Source organism: Hyperolius riggenbachi, chromosome 5, assembly GCF_040937935.1.
Source record: "Hyperolius riggenbachi isolate aHypRig1 chromosome 5, aHypRig1.pri, whole genome shotgun sequence".
NCBI classification, from domain to species: domain Eukaryota; kingdom Metazoa; phylum Chordata; class Amphibia; order Anura; family Hyperoliidae; genus Hyperolius; species Hyperolius riggenbachi.
Window position 1 is genome coordinate 429,666,950 of NC_090650.1, and position 25,546 is coordinate 429,692,495.

General features: G+C 47.4%; 1 protein-coding gene across 1 annotated transcript; it reads right to left on the bottom strand.

Annotated features, from left to right (window-relative positions):
- Positions 1-2,225: 2,225 nt before the first annotated feature.
- LOC137517894 (E3 ubiquitin/ISG15 ligase TRIM25-like) lies at positions 2,226-13,632 on the bottom strand. The gene is made up of 2 exons (XM_068234969.1): positions 13,565-13,632; positions 2,226-3,990 (listed from the first exon to the last, which is right to left on the bottom strand). Exons 1-2 carry the CDS (start codon positions 13,581-13,583, stop codon positions 2,405-2,407), a joined length of 1,605 nt encoding a protein of 534 aa, XP_068091070.1. The 5' UTR covers positions 13,584-13,632; the 3' UTR covers positions 2,226-2,404.
- Between the last annotated feature and the right edge of the window lie 11,914 nt (positions 13,633-25,546).

Consider the following 25,546-nt stretch of genomic DNA (forward strand, 5'->3'; position numbering starts at 1 on the left):
TTAACCACTTGCCGACCGCACACTCATAACGTGCGTCGGCAAAGTGGCAGCTGCAGGACCAGCGACGCAGTACTGCGTCGCCAGCTGCAGCCTAATTAATCAGGAAGCAGCCGCTCGTACGAGCGGCTGCTTCCTGTCAAATCACGGCGGGGGGCTCCGTGAATAGCCTGCGGGCCGCCGATGGCGGCTCGCAGGCTAGATGTAAACACAAGCGGAAATAATCCGCTTTGTTTACATTTGTACGGCGCTGCTGCGCAGCAGCGCCGTAAGGCAGATCGGCGATCCCCGGCCAATCAGCGGCCGGGGATCGCCGCCATGTGACAGGAGACAGCCTGTCACTGGCTGCACAGGACGGATAGCGTCCTGTGCAGCCCGGCTTACCAAAGGGGGCCAGGTAGGAGAGGGAGGGGGAGCATTTCGCCGCGGAGGGGGGCTTTGAGGTGCCCCCCCCGCCAGCCACTCGCAGGCAGCAGAGATCAGACCCCCCCAGCACATCATCCCCATAGGGGGGAAAAAAGGGGGGCAATCTGATCTCCCTGCCTGCACCCTGATCTGTGCTGGGGGCTGCAGAGCCCACCCAGCACAGATCAATCAAACTAGCGCTGGTCCTTAAGGGGGGGTAAAGGGTGGGTCCTCAAGTGGTTAAACTATTTAAAGGGATCCTAAAGGCAAGGAAAAAAAAATGTTTCACTTACCTGGGACTTCTACCTACCCCCTGCAGCCGTCCTGTGCCTTCGCCGGTCCTCAACGATCCTCCATTCCTTTTTAGGGATTAGTTTCGTTTTTGCCTACTCAGGGTTGGCGGGCCACTGCGCCTGCACAGCTATGTCCACGCGTATCCTTCACATTCCCATCCACAATGGCGTCCTGCGCAGGATGCTATAGCAGACGGGAATGTGAAGGACATGTTTGGACAGAGCTGTGCAGGCGCAGTGGCCCACCGACTCTGAATTGGCAAACACGAAACTGACCCACGGTGGGAAACCGGAGCATCAGTGAGTGGCTGGGCGGGCACAGGACAGCTTCAGGGGGCTAGTAGAAGCCCCAGGGATCCTTGCCTTTAGGATCCCTTTAACATTTGTTTCTATTTCTGTAAATATTCAACTTTCTTGTGCTATGTTTGAAAAAAAGGTCGTAACAAACCCCTCCCACTTTTAGGCCACACCTCCAGGCCTCACCCTAAAGCCGGTATTTTTTCAGTCAAAAGGTTGCAACCCTAACGCCGGCTGGAGAGAGTGCACAGAGGTGGCTGATGGAGGGGAAGAGGAAGGTTCAGCACTGGAGGCGAACTGATAGGTAAGTGACTGGTGGCGACAGGCAGCTGCTGTGTGTGTGTGTGGGGGGGGTCACCTGGCTACCTATGGGAAGGGAGAGAAGCACCGGGCTACCTATAGGGAGGAGAGAGGGGGACAGGTATTTGGCTACCTGTATGGAGGTAGGAGGGGAAGAAGGACCTGGCTGTCTATAGGGAGGGAGGAGAGGGAGAGGCATTTGGCTACCTATGGGGAGGGGAAGAAGCACCGGGCTACCTATAACGAAGGGGAGGGAGAGAGGCATTTGGCTACCTATGTCAAGGGGGAGAATCACCAGACTTCCTATAGGGAGGGGGATAAATAATTTGGCTACCTATAGAGGAGCTGAGGTAAAATAATCTGGCTACCTATATGGCGGGGGGGGGGGGGGGGTATAGGAGGCGGGTATGCATCTGTCTAACTATTGGGGAGGGAGGGGGAAGAAGTATCTGGCTACATATAAGGGGGTGGGGGGTTGAAGCTCCTGGCTACCTATAGGGAAGGAAGGAGATGCATCTGGCTACCTATACTGATGGGGGAGGGGGGGTATTGGTTGATGCTGTTGGAATGAGGGCGGCTGGTAACACTTGGCATTGGGAGGTAAAAAGGACAAATCCAGCCCTGGCTCGCAGACAGAAATAAAAGAGCTGGTCAAAAGCTCCCCCTCCCCTCAAATTGTCAGATCGCCTGGTATTCTGGTTGCTATGCAGCATTATATTTTTAACCTCCCTGGCGGTAACTGCGAGCTACGCACGGGTTAGCCGCTGGGAGCTCAATACAGAGCAATGGTGCGCATTTTTACTCACCTCCTAGGGAATCCAGATACCAGCAGCCATTCTTCTTGCTGTCTTCAGAGGCTCTGAATCCCTCTGGTGAGATCACCGTAGGCGATCTCACTACAGGGTTATAGCGCCACCCGGAGGACGGAGGGAAAATTGCAGCGCTGGATCCCAGGGAGGTGAGTAAGTGCTGAAGCTGCTGCAGGCATTCTGGCAGCATGATTTTTTCCTGATTTTAGTTTCTGAAAAGGCCCTAAAATCCGTAAATAACCATACTGCCAGGGGGGTTAATGCAGCAGTATTAATTAATACAGTTTACTTTAGCAACCCATCTCACATCTCCTGGTTGCTTCTCTTCCCACATATCTTTATAGAACCTTTTCCTACACATAATGCAGCATGGAGGGGCTCAGTAAAGGTGGCAGTGAAGGTGTGGAGGAGTCTGATCGGGACACACAGATCATAAAAGGACAGCCGCCCGGCCTCATAATCCAGATATATCCTGACTCTATTACTGGAGACATTCCCAGGTAACAGGATACCTTTACTGTCATGTACCGCTTCCCACTGATTATAATACCTGCGCAAACACCAGGACTTGTTATTACCTCCAATCACTGACTGATCTCCTCTCCTGGCTATACTGGGGTAACACATTCCTACATAGCACCTCTCTGATTTACTGACATCCACTTCCCAGTAATGTCGCCCTGAGGAGAAACTCTGTCTGCTTATCACCTGAGGGTATGTCTGAAATCTCTCTGGAGTTTGTGGGCGATTCTGGCTGATATCTGACCTGGATACAATTTTCATGTCATCTGATATAAGTAGATAATTATTAGCTGTGTTTATATCCAGTAATATGTCTGCAGCTTCCTGTATGGTGCAGCCTCCAGTTACCCCGGCTATTATATCAGATAACCCTGTGTATAATGTGTGTGAGATGAGAGCCACATCCAGATCCCGCCCATCATGTCTCTCTCTGTCCTCCTTATCCCCCTCCTCAGTGTCACACAAGTCACCTGTGTGTGATTCCTGTAAGACAGTCAGTGGGTCAGTCATGTTACACAGCTCCTCAATGTGACACATCTTCCTGGACAGCTCGGCCTTCTTTATTTCCAGCTGCTGAATGAAATCAGCCAATGCCAGAGAAAGCTGCTCCTCCTGCCTGGAAACCTCTCTCAGGACTCTCTTCTCCAGGTCGTCCAGCTGTCTCCTGAGGTCTCTAAACAGGACAGTGACTCTCTCTGTTACACCAGATGACTTTTCATGGACTTTTCTTTTGTTCTCCTGCAGACTCTGGACTTCTTTCTCAGTCTCCTCTGTCTTAGTGATCAGTTCCTGCAGATCATTTCTTAGTATCTGTTTCTTCTTCTCAGAGGCCTCATCCAGCATCTCCACCTTGTGTCCCTGGTGGTCTCCAGCCAAACTGCAGGACACACAGATACAGGCAGAGTCCACAGTGCAGTAATATTTATACAGTTCTCTATGGACGGAGCATTTACTGTTCTCCAGGGAAGTGGTGGGGTCACACAAGACGTGTTCTGGTGACTTGCTGTGGACTCTCAGGTGATTGTCACACAGAGAAGCTTCACACAGTAGACAGGACATAACAGCCGGTACAGGAGAGTGAATACAGTAAGTACAGAAGACTCCAGTCTCTTCCTGATCTGGCTGAGCAGAGCGGAAACTCTTCACAATGTTACACAATGTTATGTTCCTCTGCAGTGCCGGCCGTTCCTGAAACTCTTCTCTGCATTCAGGACAGGAATAAACTCCAGCCCCCTCCTGTGTATCCAACACCTGATCTATACAGAGCCGGCAGAAGTTGTGTCCACATCTCAGGGTCACAGGATCTGTATAAATGGTCAGACAGATGGAACAGTCCAGCTCCTTCCTCAGATCAGCAGACGCCATTCCTGACAGCAGAGGAGAGAAATGAGAGTGAAAGTCTGAGAAGTGCAGAAACTAGAGGGAGTCTCAGATTCCTGTACAGGGTGTGGTGAAAATAACCTCCCAGCTTCTCTCTATGACAAGCATACCTACACTAGGGACAGAAATCTTCCTACACCTAGAAACACTGTCCACAAAGACACCAACAGCTAGAAACTTAATTTCTAGAAATCATGTTATCTACGGTGACCATACGTCCCGCTTTACCCGGGACGCGTCCCGCCTTCGGGGGGCGCTGTCCCAGGCTGCATGAGGTCCCGGGAAACGTCCCGCTTTTAGCAGCGGGACGTCCCGGCCTCGGGACTCTGGCCACCGTACAATGAACTAGCCGCAGCGTCTACTAGACGCTGCGCTAGTTCATTCCCCACAGCCCCGCTCCAGCCTGCATTGTCCTCCTCCGGCAGGCATAGGCAGAGCAGGGCTACGGCAAGATGGCGTCCGGAGGCGGAGCCCTGTATTGGAGACTATTTGTCTCCAGTACAGGGCTCCGCCTCCGGACGCCATCTTGCCGTAGCCCTGCTCTGCCTGTGAGAGGCTGAGCGGGAGATTGAAGATCGTCCAGGCCAGGGGGAGCTGCACCTGAGGCACCAGAGGCCGGCTGCGTGAGGGGACGTCTTCTGCCAGGTGAGTAAATGCTTTTTCTTGCAGGTGAAGTGTTTGCCCGCAGTGCGTTTATCTTGTACTGACATGTTTGCCCGCAGTGCGTTTATCTTGTACTGACATGTTTGCCCGCAGTGCGTTTATCTTGTACTGACATGTTTGCCCGCAGTGCGTTTATCTTGTACTGACATGTTTGCCCGCAGTGCGTTTATCTTGTACTGACATGTTTGCCCGCAGTGCGTTTATCTTCTACTGACATGTTTGCCCGCAGTGCGTTTATCTTGTAATGACATGTTTGCCCGCAGTGCGTTTATCTTGTACTGACATGTTTGCCTGCAGTGCGTTTATCTTGTACTGACATGTTTACCCGCAGTGCGTTTATCTTGTACTGACATGTTTGCCCGCAGTGCGTTTATCTTGTAATGACATGTTTGCCCGCAGTGCGTTTATCTTGTACTGACATGTTTGCCCGCAGTGCGTTTATCTTGTACTGACATGTTTGCCCGCAGTGCGTTTATTTTGTACGGACATGTTTGCCCAAATTGTGTTCATTTTGTACTGACATGTTTGCCCGCAGTGCGTTTATCTTGTACTGACATGTTTGCCCGCAGTGCGTTTATCTTGTACTGACATGTTTGCCCGCAGTGCGTTTATCTTGTACTGACATGTTTGCCCGCAGTGCGTTTATCTTGTAATGACATGTTTGCCCGCAGTGCGTTTATCTTGTACTGACATTTTTGCCCGCAGTGCGTTTATCTTGTACTGACATGTTTGCCCGCAGTGCGTTTATCTTGTACTGACATGTTTGCCCGCAGTGCGTTTATCTTGTACTGACATGTTTGCCCGCAGTGCGTTTATTTTGTACGGACATGTTTGCCCAAATTGTGTTCATTTTGTACTGACATGTTTGCCCGCAGTGCGTTTATCTTGTACTGACATGTTTGCCCGCAGTGCGTTTATTTTGTACTGACATGTTTGCCCGCAGTGCGTTTATTTTGTACTGACATGTTTGCCCGCAGTGCGTTCATTTTGTACTGACATGTTTGCCCCCATTGCGTTTATTTTGTACTGACATGTTTGCCCCCATTGCGTTTATTTTATGCTGAAATGTTGCCCGCAATGCGTTTATTTTCTGCTGAAATGTTGCCCGCAATGCGTTTATTTTGTGCTGAAATGTTGCCCATTGCGTTTATTTTGTGGTGTCTGGGGTAACTGTTGCTGCATTTATTATTTAATGGTCATAGTTGGCTGTGTTTGCTGCTTTGGGGTTATGGCATACTATTAAATAGCATCACACAGTTTCTGCACACCTATGATGTGAATCCACGTTTGACCACATCACGGCGTAAACACTGCTTTCTTATGCCTCGCTGTTGCATCATTACGTTAGCTCCGCCCATAGAATGTCATGACCACGCCCATTTTTCACACGCGCTGCAGACACCAAATTTTTCGGCGCGCCCCCCTATTTTTCGCCGCCCCCCTCCCCCCCCAAATTCCCCCCGTCCCAGGTTGAGCCTACAGAAATCTGGTCACTCTATGTTATCTCAAAGGGAAAATCCACCGGAGATCCCTAAAAGCGTTACATTAATTAAAGTGGATGGAGTTGAATCCACTCCAGCAATTGTGATTTGTCTAAATTACAATCACAGGTCCTGCACCATTTTTTGAGTGATTGCGCTTCAATGCTAAATATAGGATCACTGCAAAATCACATTTGAATCGCTTTTCTGGATGAACATAAGTGGTGGTGTAACTTTCTTGGGGTGTGGACAGGGAAGAAGGTGTGAGTCAGTGATATAAGTAACAGTGACATAAGTAGCCCTCTAATAATTGGGAGTCATTTGCTCTTTTCAATGTTTCAGCAAGTGATCACAGACAGTGTCTGAAGGTGCGTACTCACATCCAACTTTATGCTTGATTGGCATTTAAACTGGTCGTTTGAACGACTTAAAGTGCAAATAAGTTGTTCAAGCGTCCTGTACACACTGACCAACAAAGCGGCTGATATCCTAATTTACATATCGTTTAACCAACTTGATCATGGACTGGATAGCACAATGGACTAGATTTAATGACTGATCAAACAACTGTATGTTTGAACGTCTATTAGTTGCCAGAAAGAGGAGAAAGAGAGCTTTAAAATGATATCCATCTTTCCATAGTTACATTGTATTACACAGGCCGACTTTTTCTGCTGAATGGAGCTGCTGACACTGGGGAAAGTGTTGTCCTGTGTAATACAAGTAACTATGGAAAGATGGATATCATTTTAAAGCTCTCTTTCTCCTCTTTCTGGTGACACCTAAATCGTCGCTCTACGCCTTTTAGTTTTCTTTATTTTCGCGATTGAAATCGCGGTCGCGGCAATTTCAATCGCGAAAATAACGAAAACTAAAAGGCGTAGGGCGATGGTTTATATATCATTGGAAAGAGGAGAAAGAGAGCTTTAAAATGATATACATCTTTCCATAGTTTCTGCACTGCTCGGAGTCCCTTTAACCACTTGAGGACCACAGTCTTTCTACCCCTTAAGGACCAGGCACTTTTTCCCCATTCAGACCACTGCAGCTTTCACGGTTTATTGCTCGCTCATACAACCTACCACCTAAATGAATTTTGGCTCCTTTTCTTGTCACTAATAAAGCTTTCTTTTGGTGCTATTTGATTGCTCCTGCGATTTTTACTTTTTATTATATTCATCAAAAAAGACATGAATTTTGGCAAAAAAATGTTTTTTTTAACTTTCTGTGCTGACATTTTTCAAATAAAGTAAAATTTCTGTATACATGCAGCGCGAAAAATGTGGACAAACATGTTTTTGATTAAAAAAAACCCATTCAGTGTATATTTATTGGTTTGGGTAAAAGTTATAGCGTTTACAAACTATGGTGCAAAAAGTGAATTTTCCCATTTTCAAGCATCTATGACTTTTCTGACCCCCTGTCATGTTTCATGAGGGGCTAGAATTCCAGGATAGTATAAATACCCCCCAAATGACCCCATTTTGGAAAGAAGACATCCCAAAGTATTCACTGAGAGGCATAGTGAGTTCATAGAAGATATTATTTTTTGTCACAAGTAAGCGGAAAATGACACTTAATGACAAAAAAAAAAAAAAGTTTCCATTTCTGCTAACTTGCGACAAAAAAAAATGAAATCTGCCACGGACTCACCATGCCCCTCTCTGAATACCTTGAAGTGTCTACTTTCCAAAATGGGGTCATTTGTGGGGTGTGTTTACTGTCCTGACATTTTGGGGGTGCTAAATTGTAAGCACCCCTGTAAAGCCTAAAGGTGCTCATTGGAATTTGGACCCCTTAGCTCAGTTAGGCTGCAAAAAAGTGCCACACATGTGGTATTGCCATACTCAGTAGAAGTACTATAATGTGTTTTGGGGTGTATTTTTACACATACCCATGCTGGGTGGGAGAAATATCTCTGTAAATGACAATGTTTTCATTTTTTTTACACACAATTGTCCATTTACAGAGTTATTTCTCCCACCCAGCATGGGTATGTGTAAAAATACACCACAAAACACATTATACTACTTCTCCTGAGTACGGCGATACCACATGTGTGGCACTTTTTTGCACCCTAACTGCGCTAAAGGGCCCAAAGTCCAATGAGTACCTTTAGGATTTCACAGGTCATTTTGCGACATTTGGTTTCAAGACTACTCCTCATGGTTTAGGGCCCCTAAAATGCCAGGGCATTATAGGAACCCCACAAATGACCCCATTTTAGAAAGAAGACACCCCAAGGTATTCCGTTAGGAGTATGGTGAGTTCATAGAAGATTTTATTTTTTGTCACAAGTTAGCGGAACATGACACTTTGTGAAAAAAAAACAATTAAAATCAATTTCCGCTAACTTGTGACAAAAAAATAAAAACTTCTATGAACTCACCATACTCCTAACGGAATACCTTTGGGTGTCTTCTTTCTAAAATGGGGTCATTTGTGGGGTTCCTATACTGCCCTGGCATTTTAGGGGCCCTAAACCATGAGGAGTAGTCTGGAAATCAAATTCCGCAAAATGACCTGTGAAATCCTAAAGGTACTCATTGGACTTTGGGCCCTTTAGCGCAGTTAGGGTGCAAAAAAGTGCCACACATGTGGTATCGCCGTACTCGGGAGAAGTAGTACAATGTGTTTTGGGGTGTATTTTTACACATACCCATGCTGGGTGGGAGAAATAACTCTGTAAATGGACAATTGTGTGTAAAAAAATCAAAAGATTGTCATTTACAGAGGTATTTCTCCCACCCAGCATGGGTATGTGTAAAAATACACCCCAAAACACATTATACTACTTCTCCCGAGTACGGCAATACCACATGTGTGGCACTTTTTTGCACCCTAACTGCGCTAAAGGGCCCAAAGTCCAATGAGTACCTTTAGGATTTCACAGGTCATTTTTGTTTCAAGACTACTCCTCACGGTTTAGGGCCCCTAAAATGCCAGGGCAGTATAGGAACCCCACTAATGACCCCATTTTACAAAGAAGACACCCCAAGGTATTCCGTTAGGAGTATGGTGAGTTCATAGAAGATTTTATTTTTTGCCACAAGTTAGCGGAAATTGATTTGAATTGTTTTTCTTCACAAAGTGTCATATTCCGCTAACTTGTGACAAAAAATAAAATCTTCTATGAACTCACCATACTCCTAACGGAATACCTTTGGGTGTCTCCTTTCTAGAATGGGGTCATTTGTGGGGTTCCTATACTGCCCTGGCATTTTAGGGGCCCTAAACCGCGAGGAGTAGTCTTGAAACTAAATGTCGCAAAATGACCTGTGAAATCCTAAAGGTACTCATTGGACTTTGGGCCCCTTAGCGCACTTAGGGTGTAAAAAAGTGCCACACATGTGGTACCGCCGTACTCAGGAGAAGTAGTATAATGTGTTTTGTGGTGTATTTTTACACATACCCATGCTGGGTGGTAGAAATATCTCTGTACATGACAATTGTTTGATTTTTTTTACACACAATTGTCCATTTACAGAGAGATTTCTCCCACCCAGCATGGGTATGTGTAAAAATACACCCCAAAACACATTATACTACTTCTCCTGAGTACGGCGATACCACATGTGTGACACTTTTTTTGCAGCCTAGGTGCGCTAAGGGGCCCAACGTCCTATTCACAGGTCATTTTGAGGCATTTGTTTTCTAGACTACTCCTCACGGTTTAGGGCCCCTAAAATGCCAGGGCAGTATAGGAACCCCACAAGTGACCCCATTTTAGAAAGAAGACACCCCAAGGTATTCCATTAGGTGTATGGCGAGGTCATCGAAGATTTTATTTTTAGTCACAAGTTAGTGAAAAATGACACTTTGTGAAAAAAACCCAATAAAAATCAATTTCCGCTAACTTTTGACAAAAAATAAAATCTTCTATGAACTCGTCATACACCTAACAGAATACCTTGGGGTGTCTTTTTTCTAAAATGGGGTCACTTGTGGGGTTCCTATACCGCCCTGGCATTTTACGGGCCCAAAACCGTGAGTAGTCTGGAAACCAAATGTCTCAAAATGACTGTTCAGGGGTATAAGCATCTGCAAATTTTGATGACAGGTGGTCTATGAGGGGCCGAATTTTGTGGAACCGGTCATAAGCAGGGTGGCCTTTTAGATGACAGGTTGTATTGGGCCTGATCTGATGGATAGGAGTGCTAGGGGGGTGACAGGAGGTGATTGATGGGTGTCTCAGGGGGTGATTAGAGGGGAAAATAGATGCACTCAATGCACTGGGGAGGTGATCGGAAGGGGGTCTGAGGGGGATCTGAGGGTTTGGCCGAGTGATCAGGAGCCCACACGGGGCAAATTAGGGCCTGATCTGATGGGTAGGTGTGATAGGGGGTGACAGGTAGTGACAGGAGGTGATTGATGGGTGTCTCAAGGTGTGATTAGTGGGGGGAATAGATGCAAGTAATGCAATGGCGAGGTGATCAGGGCTGGGGTCTGAGGGTGTGGGCGGGTGATTGGGTGCCCTAGGGGCAGATGGGGGTCTAATCTGATGGGTAGCAGTGACAGGGGGTGATTGATGGGTAATTAGTGGGTGTTTAGAGGAGAGAACAGATGCAATGCACTTGGGAGGTGATCTGACTGCGGGTCTGCAGGCGATCGGATGGTGTGGGTGGGTGATCAGATTGCCCGCAAGGGGCAGGTTAGGGGCTGATTGATGGGTGGCAGTGACAGGGGGTGACAGGGGGTGATTGATGGGTGATAGGTGATTGGCAGGTGATTGACAGGTGATCAGTGGGTTATTACAGGGAAGAACAGATGTAATTAATGCACTGGCAAATTGATAAGGGGGGGAGGGGGGGTCTGAGGGCAATCTGAGCGTGTGGGCGGGTGATTGGGTGCCCGCAAGGGGCAGATTAGGGTCTGATCTGATAGGTAACAGTGACAGGTGGTGATAGGGGGTGATTGATGGGTAATTAGTGGGTGTTTAGAGGAGAGAATAGATGTAAACAATGGATTTGGGAGGTGATCTGATGTCGGATCTGCGGGCGATCTATTGGTGTGGGTGGGTGATCAGATTGCCCGCAAGGGGCAGGTTAGGGGCTGATTGATGGGTGGCAGTGACAGGGGGTGACAGGGGGTGATTGATGGGTGATAGGTGATTGGCAGGTGATTGACAGGTGATCAGTGGGTTATTACAGGGAAGAACAGATGTAATTAATGCACTGGCAAATTGATAAGGGGGGGTCAGAGGGCAATCTGAGCGTGTTGGCGGGTGATTGGGTGCCCGCAAGGGGCAGATTAGGGTCTGATCTGATAGGTAAAAGTGACAGGTGGTGATAGGGGGTGATTGATGGGTAATTAGTGGGTGTTTAGAGGAGAGAATAGATGTAAACAATGGATTTGGGAGGTGATCTGATGTCGGATCTGCGGGCGATCTATTGGTGTGGGTGGGTGATCAGATTGCCCGCAAGGGGCAGGTTACAGGCTGATTGATGGGTGGCAGTGACAGGGGGTGACAGGGGGTGATTGATGGGTGATAGGTGATTGGCAGGTGATTGACAGGTGATCAGTGGGTTATTACAGGGAAGAACAGATGTAATTAATGCACTGGCAAATTGATAAGGGGGGGTCAGAGGGCAATCTGAGCGTGTTGGCGGGTGATTGGGTGCCCGCAAGGGGCAGATTAGGGTCTGATCTGATAGATAAAAGTGACAGGTGGTGATAGGGGGTGATTGATGGGTAATTAGTGGGTGTTTAGAGGAGAGAATAGATGTAAACAATGGATTTGGGAGGTGATCTGATGTCGGATCTGCGGGCGATCTATTGGTGTGGGTGGGTGATCAAATTGCCCGCAAGGGGCAGGTTAGGGGCTGATTGATGGGTGGCAGTGACAGGGGGTGACAGGGGGTGATTGATGGGTGATAGGTGATTGGCAGGTGATTGACAGGTGATCAGTGGGTTATTACAGGGAAGACCAGATGTAATTAATGCACTGGCAAATTGATAAGGGGGGGAGGGGGGTCTGAGGGCAATCTGAGCGTGTGGGCGGGTGATTGGGTGCCCGCAAGGGGCAGATTAGGGTCTGATCTGATAGGTAACAGTGACAGGTGGTGATAGGGGGTGATTGATGGGTAATTAGTGGGTGTTTAGAGGAGAGAATAGATGTAAACAATGGATTTGGGAGGTGATCTGATGTCGGATCTGCGGGCGATCTATTGGTGTGGGTGGGTGATCAGATTGCCCGCAAGGGGCAGGTTAGGGGCTGATTGATGGGTGGCAGTGACAGGGGGTGACAGGGGGTGATTGATGGGTGATAGGTGATTGGCAGGTGATTGACAGGTGATCAGTGGGTTATTACAGGGAAGAGCAGATGTAATTAATGCACTGGCGAATTGATAAGGGGGGGTCAGAGGGCAATCTGAGCGTGTTGGCGGGTGATTGGGTGCCCGCAAGGGGCAGATTAGGGTCTGATCTGATAGGTAAAAGTGACAGGTGGTGATAGGGGGTGATTGATGGGTGATTGATGGGTAATTAGTGGGTGTTTAGAGGAGAGAATAGATGTAAACAATGGATTTGAGAGGTGATCTGATGTCGGATCTGCGGGCGATCTATTGGTGTGGGTGGGTGATCAGATTGCCCGCAAGGGGCAGGTTAGGGGCTGATTGTTGGGTGGCAGTGACAGGGGGTGATTGATGGGTGATTGATGGGTGATTGACAGGTGATTGACAGGTTATCAGGGGGGATAGATGCATACAGTACACAGGGGGGGGGGGTCTGGGGGGGGGGGGTCCTGGGGAGAATCTGAGGGGTGGGGGGGTGATCAGGAGGGGGCAGGGGGCAGGGGGGGAGATAAAAAAAAAAATAGCGTTGATAGATAGTGACAGGGAGTGATTGATGGGTTATTAGGGGGGTGATTGGGTGCAAACAGGGGTCTGGGGGGTGGGCAGGGGGGGGTCTGAGGGGTGCTGTGGGCGATCAGTGGGCGGGGGGGGGGGGCAGATCAGTGTGTTTGGGTGCAGACTAGGGTGGCTGCAGCCTGCCCTGGTGGTCCCTCCGACACTGGGACCACCAGGGCAGGAGGCAGCCTGTATAATACACTTTGTATACATTACAAAGTGTATTATACACTTTGTAGCGGCGATCGCGGGGTTAACATCCCGCCGGCGCTTCCGTATGGCCGGCGGGATGTTACGGCGGGTGGGCGGAGCCAGTTGCCGGGGGAAGCGCGCGTCATCAATGACGCGGTCGCTCCCCCGGCATAGGAAAAGGACGCAACGCCCTAAGGCGTATTGCGGTCCTTAAGGCATCCACTTTGCCGCCGCCCATGGGCTGTGGGCGGTCGGCAAGTGGTTAAGCTAGTGTTAAATGCACAGTACTCACTATTCAGGCATTTGCATGCAATCATCAGGTAACCTATTGCACAGGAAGCATATGTCTTACCAGTTAATGCAGCTACAGTACTTACCGTGCTCCTGTGCCCACATTTCTGTGCAGCCTGGATGATGCTTTTCAGGTAATCCAAGCAGGCCCAGAGTAGTGTGCAGATAGCGAGCAGGCTACAAGTGGCTGCCAGCCCTCCCATTGCGATCCAATTGTGTTGCGATTTTTGTCCCGAGCGCAATCATCGCCCATCAATAATTCTTGGATGCAATTGAGCTCTCTATACTGAGTATAGTAGATCAATCACAATCACATTAGTGGAAATTGGTTTTGAACACGATCGCATCACAGCGTGATTGTGATTGCTTTTTCATAGCGTTTTGCGGATCTGCTAGCGGTTTTTGGTGTGCACTGGGCCTCTCTCGGGGTGCAGCAGCACCACAGGACCCTGGTTGTAAAGCAACTTGAAGGTTCCCTCCTCCTCCACAGTATAACAAAAATAATATGCATGCTTGCAGCACACTCTTTTGTTTGAGCTCAAAGGTTTTTGCATTACAACAGCAGTTGCAGTTTCAGGTGAACCACACCCTTTATCAAGCTGTTTAGCAAATGAATACACACAAGTATATGTATATATATCTTTCACATCTGGAAATGACATCACAATTGCCACGGTAATACAAAACAAATAAGGTCAAAGTTGACAACTTAAAGTAAATTTAAAGGTACAATTTAGCTTATCTGACTGCAGTTAGAAGTGAGGGACAATTCATAGTGTTGATGAGTTTCATACTTCCACATAACATAAGAGGAGTCATCACATTAGCTCTGTAAAGAAACAAGAGGTTATAAAAATAAATGTACGGTAAATCAAACCCCTTTAAAAGTATTATTATTATTTATTTATATAGCGCCAACATATCCCGCAGCGCTTTACAAAGCACAATAAGATGACAAGGGGAACATCAGTACAACCAAAAAATGTACAGCAGAGTCTCGGCAGCACAAATATTGCAACAAAAACAGTAAACATTAGGAGGATGACCCTGCCCTTACTAGCTTACAATCTAAAATCCAGGGATGCTCATCCAGATTCCGGATATCCAGGTAACCCGGATATCCGACCATTTTTATGCTATCCGGCCAGATCTGGATTCCAGATAGTTGGGCCCAAATTCGGATAGCTATGTGCGGATAGTTTGATGCATGACCCGGATATCCGCGGATATCCGGATCCGAAATACTGTAACTAAGGTGATGATGTCCTGGAGCCAATCAGAGGGCACCCAGCAGAAGCCCTAGCAACCAATCACAGAGGGGAACCCTGGCCAGCCCCACCTGACCTCATTGAGCCAATCAGAGGCCTCCCAGCCTAAGCCCTAGCACCCAATCACAGAAAGGAACAGAAAGGAACACTGGCCATCCCCCCTGGTATAATAAGGAGGGCTGCCATGATGAGACAGTAGAGATGGGAAGTTCGGATCTTTTCAATGATTCGGATGATTCGAATCGGATCATTGAAAAGATCCGAATCTTTGATCCGAATCTCGGATCATTTTACAATGGAAGCATTCGGGGGTGAAATGACTAGCAGGACAGGAGAAGGGGAGGGGGGTGGACACGCAGAGAAGGGGAGAAGATGGACAGAGGGCAGGGAGTGGACAGAGAAGGGAGGAGGGACGAGCAGAGAGCAGAAATGTTTGCTTGCACACAATACCCACATGCTGCAATCACATGCTTTACATGTATTTCACCTACATGTTCATCTGTATACTTTGAATGTAAACGTCACACAGTGAAAGAAAGCATTCCCCAAAGATAAGTGCAGCTGTTCAGAGCGAGTGCAGAGTGCAGGAGGATCATATTACGCTGCAATCACAGTGCCTGCAAAGTTACTGAGCTGTGCTGAGCCAAAAGTTTCCAATGTGATCACTGTGCAGCACTACGGAACAGCCAGCCTGTAATGAGCTGCACGTTATAGCCAGTATGTGTGCTCTACACATATCTGGCAGTGGCACCCATGTCCCCTCTACCTGTCCCTGCAAGACTGGCTCCCCTGAGTCCCCTCCAACAGAGCGATCCATCTCTGCTCTGCTTCCAGGACCCCGCTGCCCCGCTGAGAGGGGGCGTGTCGCTCCTGGTCCCGCCCCCTTTTGCGATCCGAATCACTCATTTTGATGATTCGGATGTTCGACTCACAAAATAGATTCGGATCAAAGATCCGAATCGTTCATGATCCGGACAACACTATGAGACAGATCATTCTGGCTTGCTGAATGCTTCCTGAGAGACATGCTGCAGTGCTGGTGGCCTAGCAAGGGCTGCCTGTACACAGTTATATACCTAAAGCTGTTCATTGATTAACCCCTTCACTACTCTATAGTAATCGTTAATTAGCTTGATTTTTTTATAGTGTGACAGTTAGTGTGTGCTGCACAGCTGCAGTGCTGCTGGGCCAAGGGCTGTACACAGTGATAAGCTCAGTGCTTAACCCCTTCACTATCACTACACTATTGTTAATTCATTAATGTGTTAGTGTGCACTAGTGTCTTCTCCTCTGCTGTCTGACTGTCACTCGGCACTTGCCAAGTGTCGCATGGCACTTGCCAAGTGGCACTTGCCAAGTGTCACTTGGCACATGTCACGTGGCACTTGGCACGTGGCACTTGCCAAGTGCCACATGACACTTGGCAAGTTCCAAGTGGCAAGTGACACTTGGCAAGTGACACGTGCCAAGTGCCATGTGACACTTGGCAAGTGCCACGTGACAGGTGCCAAGTGCCACTTGGCAAGTGCCATGTGCTAAGTGCCATGTGACACTTGGCAAGTGCCACGTGACACTTGGCAAGTGCCACATGCCACATCCGGCATGCTCCTGGCACACGTTACACCTGCTGCTGCTGCATTGCCCTGCTCCTGCTGCCTGTGCAGCTCCCACCACCAGACCAGGGTGCCACAGGCCACTGATACCACCTATATTTAACCCAAAACACAATTGCTGCGTAATTTTTTGGAGGTGTCTTGGCTGAAAACTGCCATGTCCCAGTTGTGCGGTTGGACTTTGGACACAATTTGCTTGATTCACAAAGCGGTGCTAACTGTTAGCAGGCCTGTGAAAACCCCCTTAGCACGTCTAAACGAGTTTTCGCGCGCAAAATTTTATGCGCGTAAAACTTTACGCGCACACTGCACAGAGCGATCTGATTGAGAAATCCGGTGCTAACCTACTTAGCACCCTGGTGACTTTAGACGTGCTAAGTAGGTTAGCACCGCTTTGTGAATCAAGCCCTATGTGGGCTGCACAACCGCTGTCTGGAACCTAGGCCTGATGTTAACTGACAGCCATTTTTTTTTTTTTGGGGGGGGGGGGGAAGATTTGAAGTCCCTAAATCATCAATTAGTGTTCCCCTTTGCAAAGTAATGATGATACATGCCTCATTTACCCTCGAAACCCTTTTTAAAGCTATTTAAAGGGCACTTCCGTTTTTTCTATCCGCGGATAATGCGTCCGGATATCCGCGTTCACTCGGATATCTAAAAGGCCGGCTTCGGATATCCGAACCGGATCTGGATATCTAGGTATCCGGATCAATTCGGATTTTAAAAAGCACTATACGAGCATCCCTGCTAAAATCCTTGCAGATATAACATACCCAGCCAGTACGGAGTTGCCCGTCTCCGGGGTACTTGGGTTCCTGAAGACTTCTGAACCCTCCTTTGGCAGAGAGCAGTATTTGATCAATTGGTTGAATACTGCTACCGAAGGATCCAGCGCTGGAACACAAGGACCGTATCAGGAAAGGGAAGCCTCTATAAGACCCAGAGCTTTCCCTCTCCTTAGGTCAATAGCTGGCTGATTTTTTTTAATTATTTTTTTGTCAGCTCACATTAACTTTAAAGATTTCAAAGGTCATAGAGTGGCAGATATGTTTTAGAAGAGAATACTAGAGGAGGGGTTAGACTTGTGAGAAATCTTGTAAATGTGAATGCGAGTAGGTAATGTCCTCTACAACCCAACACTGAATTTAAGTCTGAAAAAAGTATGTGGTTAGCAAGGCAGCCATCCGGGGGGGGGTTGGCACTGACACTGCAGTGAGGGGCCCAGGGCCCCACAAAGCAATGGAGGGGCTGCATGTGCTGGCTGCGGGCCTGTGGCTCTCTAACCAGCACACCGCGTTCCAGCACTGAGAGAAGAGTGACATCAGCACTTGAACGTGGGGAGCAGATGAGTGAGCCCGCTACAGCGGACTTTCTATACTGGGGCACCACCTATATCTGGCTACAGGCTACCTATACTGGTGCACCAGCTATACAGATCAGATCTCTTCTCCTCATGCTCTGTCTGTCGGGGTTCCCCAAGGCTCTGTCCTTGGTCCCCTCCTCTTTTCCATCTACATGCATGGTCTTGATGATTTAATCAACTCATTCGGGTTTCAATACCACCTCTATGCAGACGATACACAACTGTACCTCTCTGCCCCAGACCTTAACTCCCTCCTTAAACGTGTTCCTAACTGCTTGTCTGCTATATCCTCCTTCATGTCCTCTCGCTTCCTAAAACTTAACATGAGTAAAACGGAACTAATAATTTTTCCACCGTCTCTGTCCACCTCCCTGCCTGAAGTAACAATAAATGTTAATAACACTCCCATAACTTCAGTTCCCAAAGCTCGGTGCTTGGGGGTGATATTCGATTCATCTCTCTCTTTTATTCCTCATGTTCACTCCATAACCAGCTCCTGCCATCTCCAACTCAAAAACATATCTCGCATCCGTCCCTTTCTCACTCAAGACACAACTAAAATGTTAATACATGCTCTCATAATTTCTCGTCTGGACTACTGCAACGTACTACTTTGTGGACTACCGTCTAACAAACTGGTCCCGCTCCAGTCAGTACTGAACTCAGCTGCTCGTCTCATTCATCTCTCTTCTCGTTCTTCCTCTGCCGACCCTCTTTGTCAAGCTCTTCACTGGCTGCCAATTAACCAGAGGATTCAGTTCAAACTCCTAACCCTAACCTACAAAGCTCTCCACGATCTCTCCCCCCGGTACATATCCTCATTAATCTCCAGATACAAACCCAATCGCAATCTCAGATCGGCACATGATCTTCTGTTGTCCACCTCTAGAATCAACTCCTCACATTCACGTTTACAAGACTTCGCACGCGCTTCACCCCTCCTCTGGAATGCCCTCCCACAACACATCCGTCACTCGCCAACCTTTGCTACCTTTAAACGCTCTCTAAAAACACACTTGTTCCGACAAGCATATGCTCTACCTTAGGCCACTTCCCTTTGTACTAAGACCAAATTGCACTCCTACTAGGTATCCTAAAACACAAAACCTCTATATATTTGCTGCATACTACCCCTCCTCTTGTTTCCCCCCATTCCCTTTAGATTGTAAGCTCGCAAGGGCAGGGCTCTCTCCCCCTTTTGTGTCTTGGTAACCATTATACATTTTATTCATCATGTTAATTTTATCACTGTCATTACCAATTCTATAATTTGTATTTTGTATCATTCTTTGTATTTTGTCACTAATTATGTATCTTGTATATTGGTGTACACCATTGTCTGTATTATTATGTACCCCATGTTTGTTTCTTACTTTGTACAGCGCCACGGAATATGTTGGCGCTTTATAAATCAATAATAATAATAATAATAATAATACCCAACTACCTTTACTGAGGGCACCACCTGTACCTTGCTACCTATACTGGGGCACCACCTGTACCTGGCTACCTATACTGGGGCACCACCTGTACCTGGCTACCTATACTGGGGCACCACCTATACTTGGCTACCTTTACTGAGGGCACCACCTGTACCTTGCTACCTATACCGGGGCACCACCTGTACTTGGCTACTTATACTGTAGCGCCTATAGCTTGCTACCTATACTGGGGTCACCTGTACCTGGCTAACCTATACTGGTGCACCACCCATACCAGGCTACCTATACTGGGGGCAACTATACCAGGCTACCTATACAGGGGGCAATTATACCAGGCTACCTATACTGGGGCACCACCTATAGTTGAATACCTATACTGTATCTTGCTGACCTATACTGGGGCACCTGCTATACCAGGCTACCTATACTGGGGGCATCTACATCAGGCTACCTATATTGGGGCACCACCTATAGCTGGCTACTTATAATGGGGAAACCTATATCTGGCTACCTATACTGGGGGCATCTACACCAGGCTACCTATACTGGGGGCACCTATACCTAGAACAGAGGCGGACAAAAGAGGTACAGAGAGAAAAGAGATGAGACAGAAACATGAGGTCACACAGAGGGACACAAAAGAGGCACAAACTGAAGTGAGACAGAGGGGGACAAAAGAGGCACAGGAAGAAAAGAGGGGGACAAAAGAGAACGGATAAAGGATAAGAACGGACCTACAAGTCCCTATCTCATTTGTTAACCAGGGACTACCTGTATTTTGCTAGTATTTGGCTCCACCCACAACATGCCATGGGAACACCCACTTTTTGCCACATCACGCTGTACATGTCACTTTCTTCAATGTTGGAGCCATGCACATTTTTCACCGCACCGCACTTCGCGCATGGACACGGGGGTGGGGTGGCTAGTGGGCGGGCACAGCAACCAGTGGGTGGGCCCAGGGAGGGGGGGCCCAGGCCTGATGATGTGTGAGGGGCTCCAAAATTTCTGATGGCGGCACTGGCGGTTTCGGGAGATTGTTTGTGAGTTGAATTTGTTTGTAGTTGAGTCATATGTTAAACATGGCGACATGTGGATAAATGATTTACTTTCGGACAACTCTGGATGTGGACATATATAGTTTATGGTTTACAAAAATTTGTAAAAAAAACAAACAAACAAAAAAACAGTATTTAATTTGTACATGAAGACAACTTTGTTTGTATTTCCGAAATATTGTATATCAAGTTGGTCTGTACTCCAAATCCCCCATGAGTAGATGGACTAGTTCAAAACCTGACAGATCTATCAGGTTTTCACTACCTACTGTAATCAAAATCAGAAGCAAAAATCAGAAAATGTTTATTCACCAAGCACAAATTGGGTTTGGCAGTTACATAGCTCTGAGTGGAGCAGGACTATAGATAGAACAACAGTAACAAAGTACACCATTGGCAGCAAGATACAGAATGAGGGCGGGGCTTCACCAGACAGTCTAGTCTAGTTGGTTCAATGTTTAACCACTTTGCATCCAGACCTTGTTTCCCACTTATGGACCAGAGCAGTTTTGACATTTTAGCTATATCCCTATTTAATCAGCAATAACATTATCCCTACTTATGACACCCAAATGAAATATATATCACTTTTTTCAAGACTATCTAGGCTTTCATTGTATGGCATTTTTTCCCTCGAACAATTATTTCTCAGTTTTACCAATTTCAGTTTAAAAATAAAAAGCGCTTTTGTAGAAAAAATAATCACAAATTTTGCTTGGCTATTTCTACTGTTTATCACAAAACTTAAATTACGTTCCTTTCACAATTATTTATGGTGAAGATATTTGATTCTGAAATAATGCTATTTTTCACTATGAACAGAGAAAATAAAAGCATTTTTAATGGTAAAAATCAATCTTATTGGCTCAGGGAACATATATTCTCTTTCACCAATAAGTGCTGCAGCAGATAATGCCGGAGGTTTTGCACAGGAGCAAGCCCAATAATGCACAGCTCTGCTTTAGCTACAAGACTTATATCTACATCCTCGTGACTTAAGCTGGCCACTAACGGTCCAATTTCAAGCGAAAAATCATTCGAGCGATCAGAAATTATGATCGGACGAAAAATCGTTCACTGCACCATCAACTAACCAATCATTGCTTCCTATCTATCACGACCACCAAGAAAATCCAAATTTTCATTCGACGAAAATTCATTCGGGCGACATTTTTTTCACTCGTTCATAATCGATTGTGTCCACCAATGGAGATTATTTACAACCAATCCGATCAGAATTTCTGATCGCTCGAACGATTTTTCGCTAGAAATTGGACAGTTAGTGGCCAGCTTTAGATGAAGTCACAGAGGACATAGATATACTGTAGTGGTGGAAAAAAGTGGTTAATGTTGTGGCACCAACACAAGAAAAAAGTAATTTACAGTGCATTTTACTCAGAGAGACATGTACATTTATGCACATGCATTGTAAATGTTACAGTTTTTCGTGATAGTTGTTGCCCATAAATCTGGTAATTGTGTGAGCCTGGTCCTGTCTATTGAGGACACGGTTCACCACCCGAGGGACAGAGCAAACAACATTAAACAAGTTCCCATTTGTTAATGTCACTTGTATCATTTAAAGCCTTTCCTAATACATTATCTAGCTTGCTTCCCCCACCGTCACCCGTGTCACTTCCTGCGCTGCTCTGACGAAAGTAATTCCATTTCAACAAAAATAATCATGCTTGTCAGGGAAGCCAACTATAAGTACATAGATTTGTAACGTTATTATGTTGTGCGACTAGCGCTGAATCATTCTGTGGCTTTTTCCTTCTTTCCACTTTTTGGGGGGAATCGACAGCACAAACAAAATGATTTCGCCGTCGTGATTTATGTGACGGAGCGCGGAGCATTTTTCTGCCGACATAGTTTATTTGTAACGCAGAAACATTAGCCTAAAATACAAGCCATTTGTCTTGTCACTTTGCACGAATCACGGCATTTTGCAAAGAGATGATTAAGTAAGAAACAACAAAATATGTCATAGACCAGACAGTTCCGCCGCTGTGTGCTAAAAAGGCCTCGCTGAAAAAAAGTAGGGCGATGCTAGAGCTTAAAGAGGAACTCTGCAGTCTAAACATGACACAGATGCTTTTTTTGAACCTGCTCTAATACAGTTCATTAAAGTGAACCTCCAGACTAAGAATCTACTCACCAGCACTGTAAAGGCTTGGTGTTTCTTTAACAGTTTCACAGCAACAGAACTTTGTTTTTCTTACCCAAGCCTCATTTTTAGCTGCACAGCAGAAAACTGCCCAGGCATTTTTCCCCTGATGCTGTGCAAAGTATGATGGGATTTCTGATGTTCTCGTTCTGCTGTTTATGTGCACATTTGTTTAAAAATAAATTTGATATTTGAAGCCGAGCGCACGCAACTAGGAGGGGTGATCAGGACACAGGAAGGTTGGAACTGTGTCCCATTCTCCCTGTCACCTCCTTTCAACCAAAAAAGTTGACTGCCCTCATGAAATCACAAACATTTGCCTGTTCTTTTAAAACAGTAAGGGTAAGGGACTGTTTCCACTTGTCAGGATTCCTTTGCGTTTTTCTGTGCAGAAAAAATTCGGATGGCAAAGCCATCAGAATTCGCATACCGCATACCGCTATGCGAATCGCATACAATGTATTTAATAGGAAATTCGCATGCGGTTTGGGTATGCGAATTTTCATGCGAATTTTCATGCGAATTCGCATAGAAACAATGGAAAATCACACCAGCATTGCCATGGTTAAATTCGCATACATCGCCATCCATGTGAATTCGCATGCGACTTCGTATGAAGAATCGCATACACCCGCATGCGAAATTCGCATCCGCATGCGAATTTTTACCGCGGCGATTCGCACCGCACAAGTGGAAATGCAGCCTTAGGGTAGAGATTATATTACCTATCTATTTTAAGTAACATATCTAATGTAACTTAATGACAGCATGTTTTTTTAGGCCAGGCATGGGCAAACTTGGCCCTCTAGCTGTTACAGAACTACAAGTCCCACAATGCATTGCAGGAGTCTGACAGCCACAGTCATGACTCATAAAGGCAAATGCATTGTGGGACTTGTAGTTCGGTAACAGCTAGAGGGCCAAGTTTGCCCATGCCTGGCCTAAACAAACATGCCGTCATTAGGTTACATTAGTTATGTTACTTACAATAGATAGGTAATATAATCTATAATCTCTTTTTTTTTTTTTAAAGATGAAGAATAGCTTGAGGTGCCCATACATCAGACAAAGTGACAGATCTATCTTTGATCGATCCTGATTGGAGAGAGATCTGTTGCCTGCCCATACACCACAGGCAGATTCCCGATTGGTTTTTCAGCGTTGTGACGCCACATCCGCCGCCTTGCCACCTCCCGCACTGTCCCCCTAATGCAAAATGTTTCCCCCCCTGATGCAGTATACTTTACCTGTCCACCGCTGATTCCAGCCAGGCTCTGTCCACATACATGCGCCCCACGTGGTTGACGGCGTATATGTAGGAGCATGTGTCACACACGCTGCCACGGTATGCAGGTAACCACATGGGGCGTATGTATGTGGACAGAGCCTGGCTGGAATCAGCGATAGACAGGTAAAGTATACTGCACCGGGGGTAAATATTTTACGTTGGGTAGACAGCGCGGAAAGATCCGTTGAGTTCATTGCTCATCACGATATCGCTTGGCGTTACTGCCGCACACACGATCAAGCACGTCGGCCCTACATCTTGCAGCATGTCCAATCGATTCAGCCTGAAATTGGTCGCATTGTCGATCAGGCATGCTCTTGGAGGCACCGGTTTTTATCCCATCCGATTATAATAATCGAATCGGATGGTCGATCGCCCGCCAAGTCGCCTGATTTAGGGCCACCTTTAAAACAGTATACAATATCCTGATGACATCATCATTCTATCACCACTGTGCTAACCTAGCAGCGAAGCAATTAGGATCTGATTTATGTTCTCCGCCCATTTCACCTCCCCACCCCGGAGACCCACCCATCATGTGCCCCCTTCCATGTCCGGTTTCCCCCATGTACAGTAGCTCCTCTCTCCCCCTGCACTGTCTCTCAAGTAGCAGATATTCTCCATCTACACAATGTTCAGCCCCTATTTAAAGCCCACCCCCCTTTCCATGTGCAAAACCCTCTTACATGTTCAGCAGCCCCTCTTACATGCAGAGCCAGATTTCATGAAAGGCCACAAAGGCCCTGGCATAGGGCGGCTGCAACCCAAGGGGGCACCTGGACATGAAATAGAGGTTGCTTCATATGAAAGAGGAGGCAGCAAATGAAAAGGTAAGCTGATGTCCAAGGGAGCTGTATAGAAAAGCGAGGGGCAACAGTACATGCATGTTATAGATAGAAGATGGGGCTGCACATACGAGGGGAAGAGGGGAGCTGCGCTTGGGAGGAGCACTTCTGCACTTGGGAGGGGCACGCACTGCTGTACTAGGGAGAGACGCTGCTGCACTTGCGAGGGGCACTGCTGTACTAGGGAAGGGCACTGCTGTACTAGGGAGAGACACTGCTGCACTTGCGAGGGGCACTGCTGCACTTGGGAGGGGCACTGCAGTACTAGGGAGGGGCAATGTTGCACTTGGGAGGGACACTGCTGTAATTGGGAGGGACACTGCTGCACTTGGGAGGGGCACTGCTGTACTAGGGAGGGACACTGCTGCACTTGGGAGGGGCACTGCTGCTCTTGGGAGGTACACTGCTGCTCTTGGGAGGGACACTGCTGCTCTTGGGAGGGGCACTGCTGTACTAGGGAGGGACACTGCTGCTCTTGGGATGGACACTGCTGCTCTTGGGAGGGACACTGCTGTACTAGGGAGGGGCACTGCTGTACTAGGGAGGGACACTGTTGCACTTGGGAGGGGCACTGGCACTGCTGTACTAAGGAGGGACACTGCTGCACTACGGATGGGCACTGCTGCACTACGGATGGGCACTGCTGTACTAGGGAGGGACACTGCTGCACTTGGGAGGGACAATGCTGCAATTGGGAGGGACACTGCTGCTCTTGGGAGGGGCACTGCTGTACTAGGGAGAGACAATGCTGCACTTGGGAGGGACACTGCTTCTCTTGGGAGGGGCACTGCTGTACTAAGGAGGGACACTGTTGCACTTGAGAGGGGCACTGCTGTACTAAGGAGGGATACTGCTGCACTAGGGAGGGGCACTGCTGCACTTGGGAGGGGCACTGCTGTACTAGGGAGGGGCACTGCTGCACTTGGGAGGGACAATGCTGCACTTGGGAGGGACAATGCTGCACTTGGGAGGGACACTGCTGCTCTTGGGAGGGACACTGCTGCACTTGGGAGGGACACTGCTG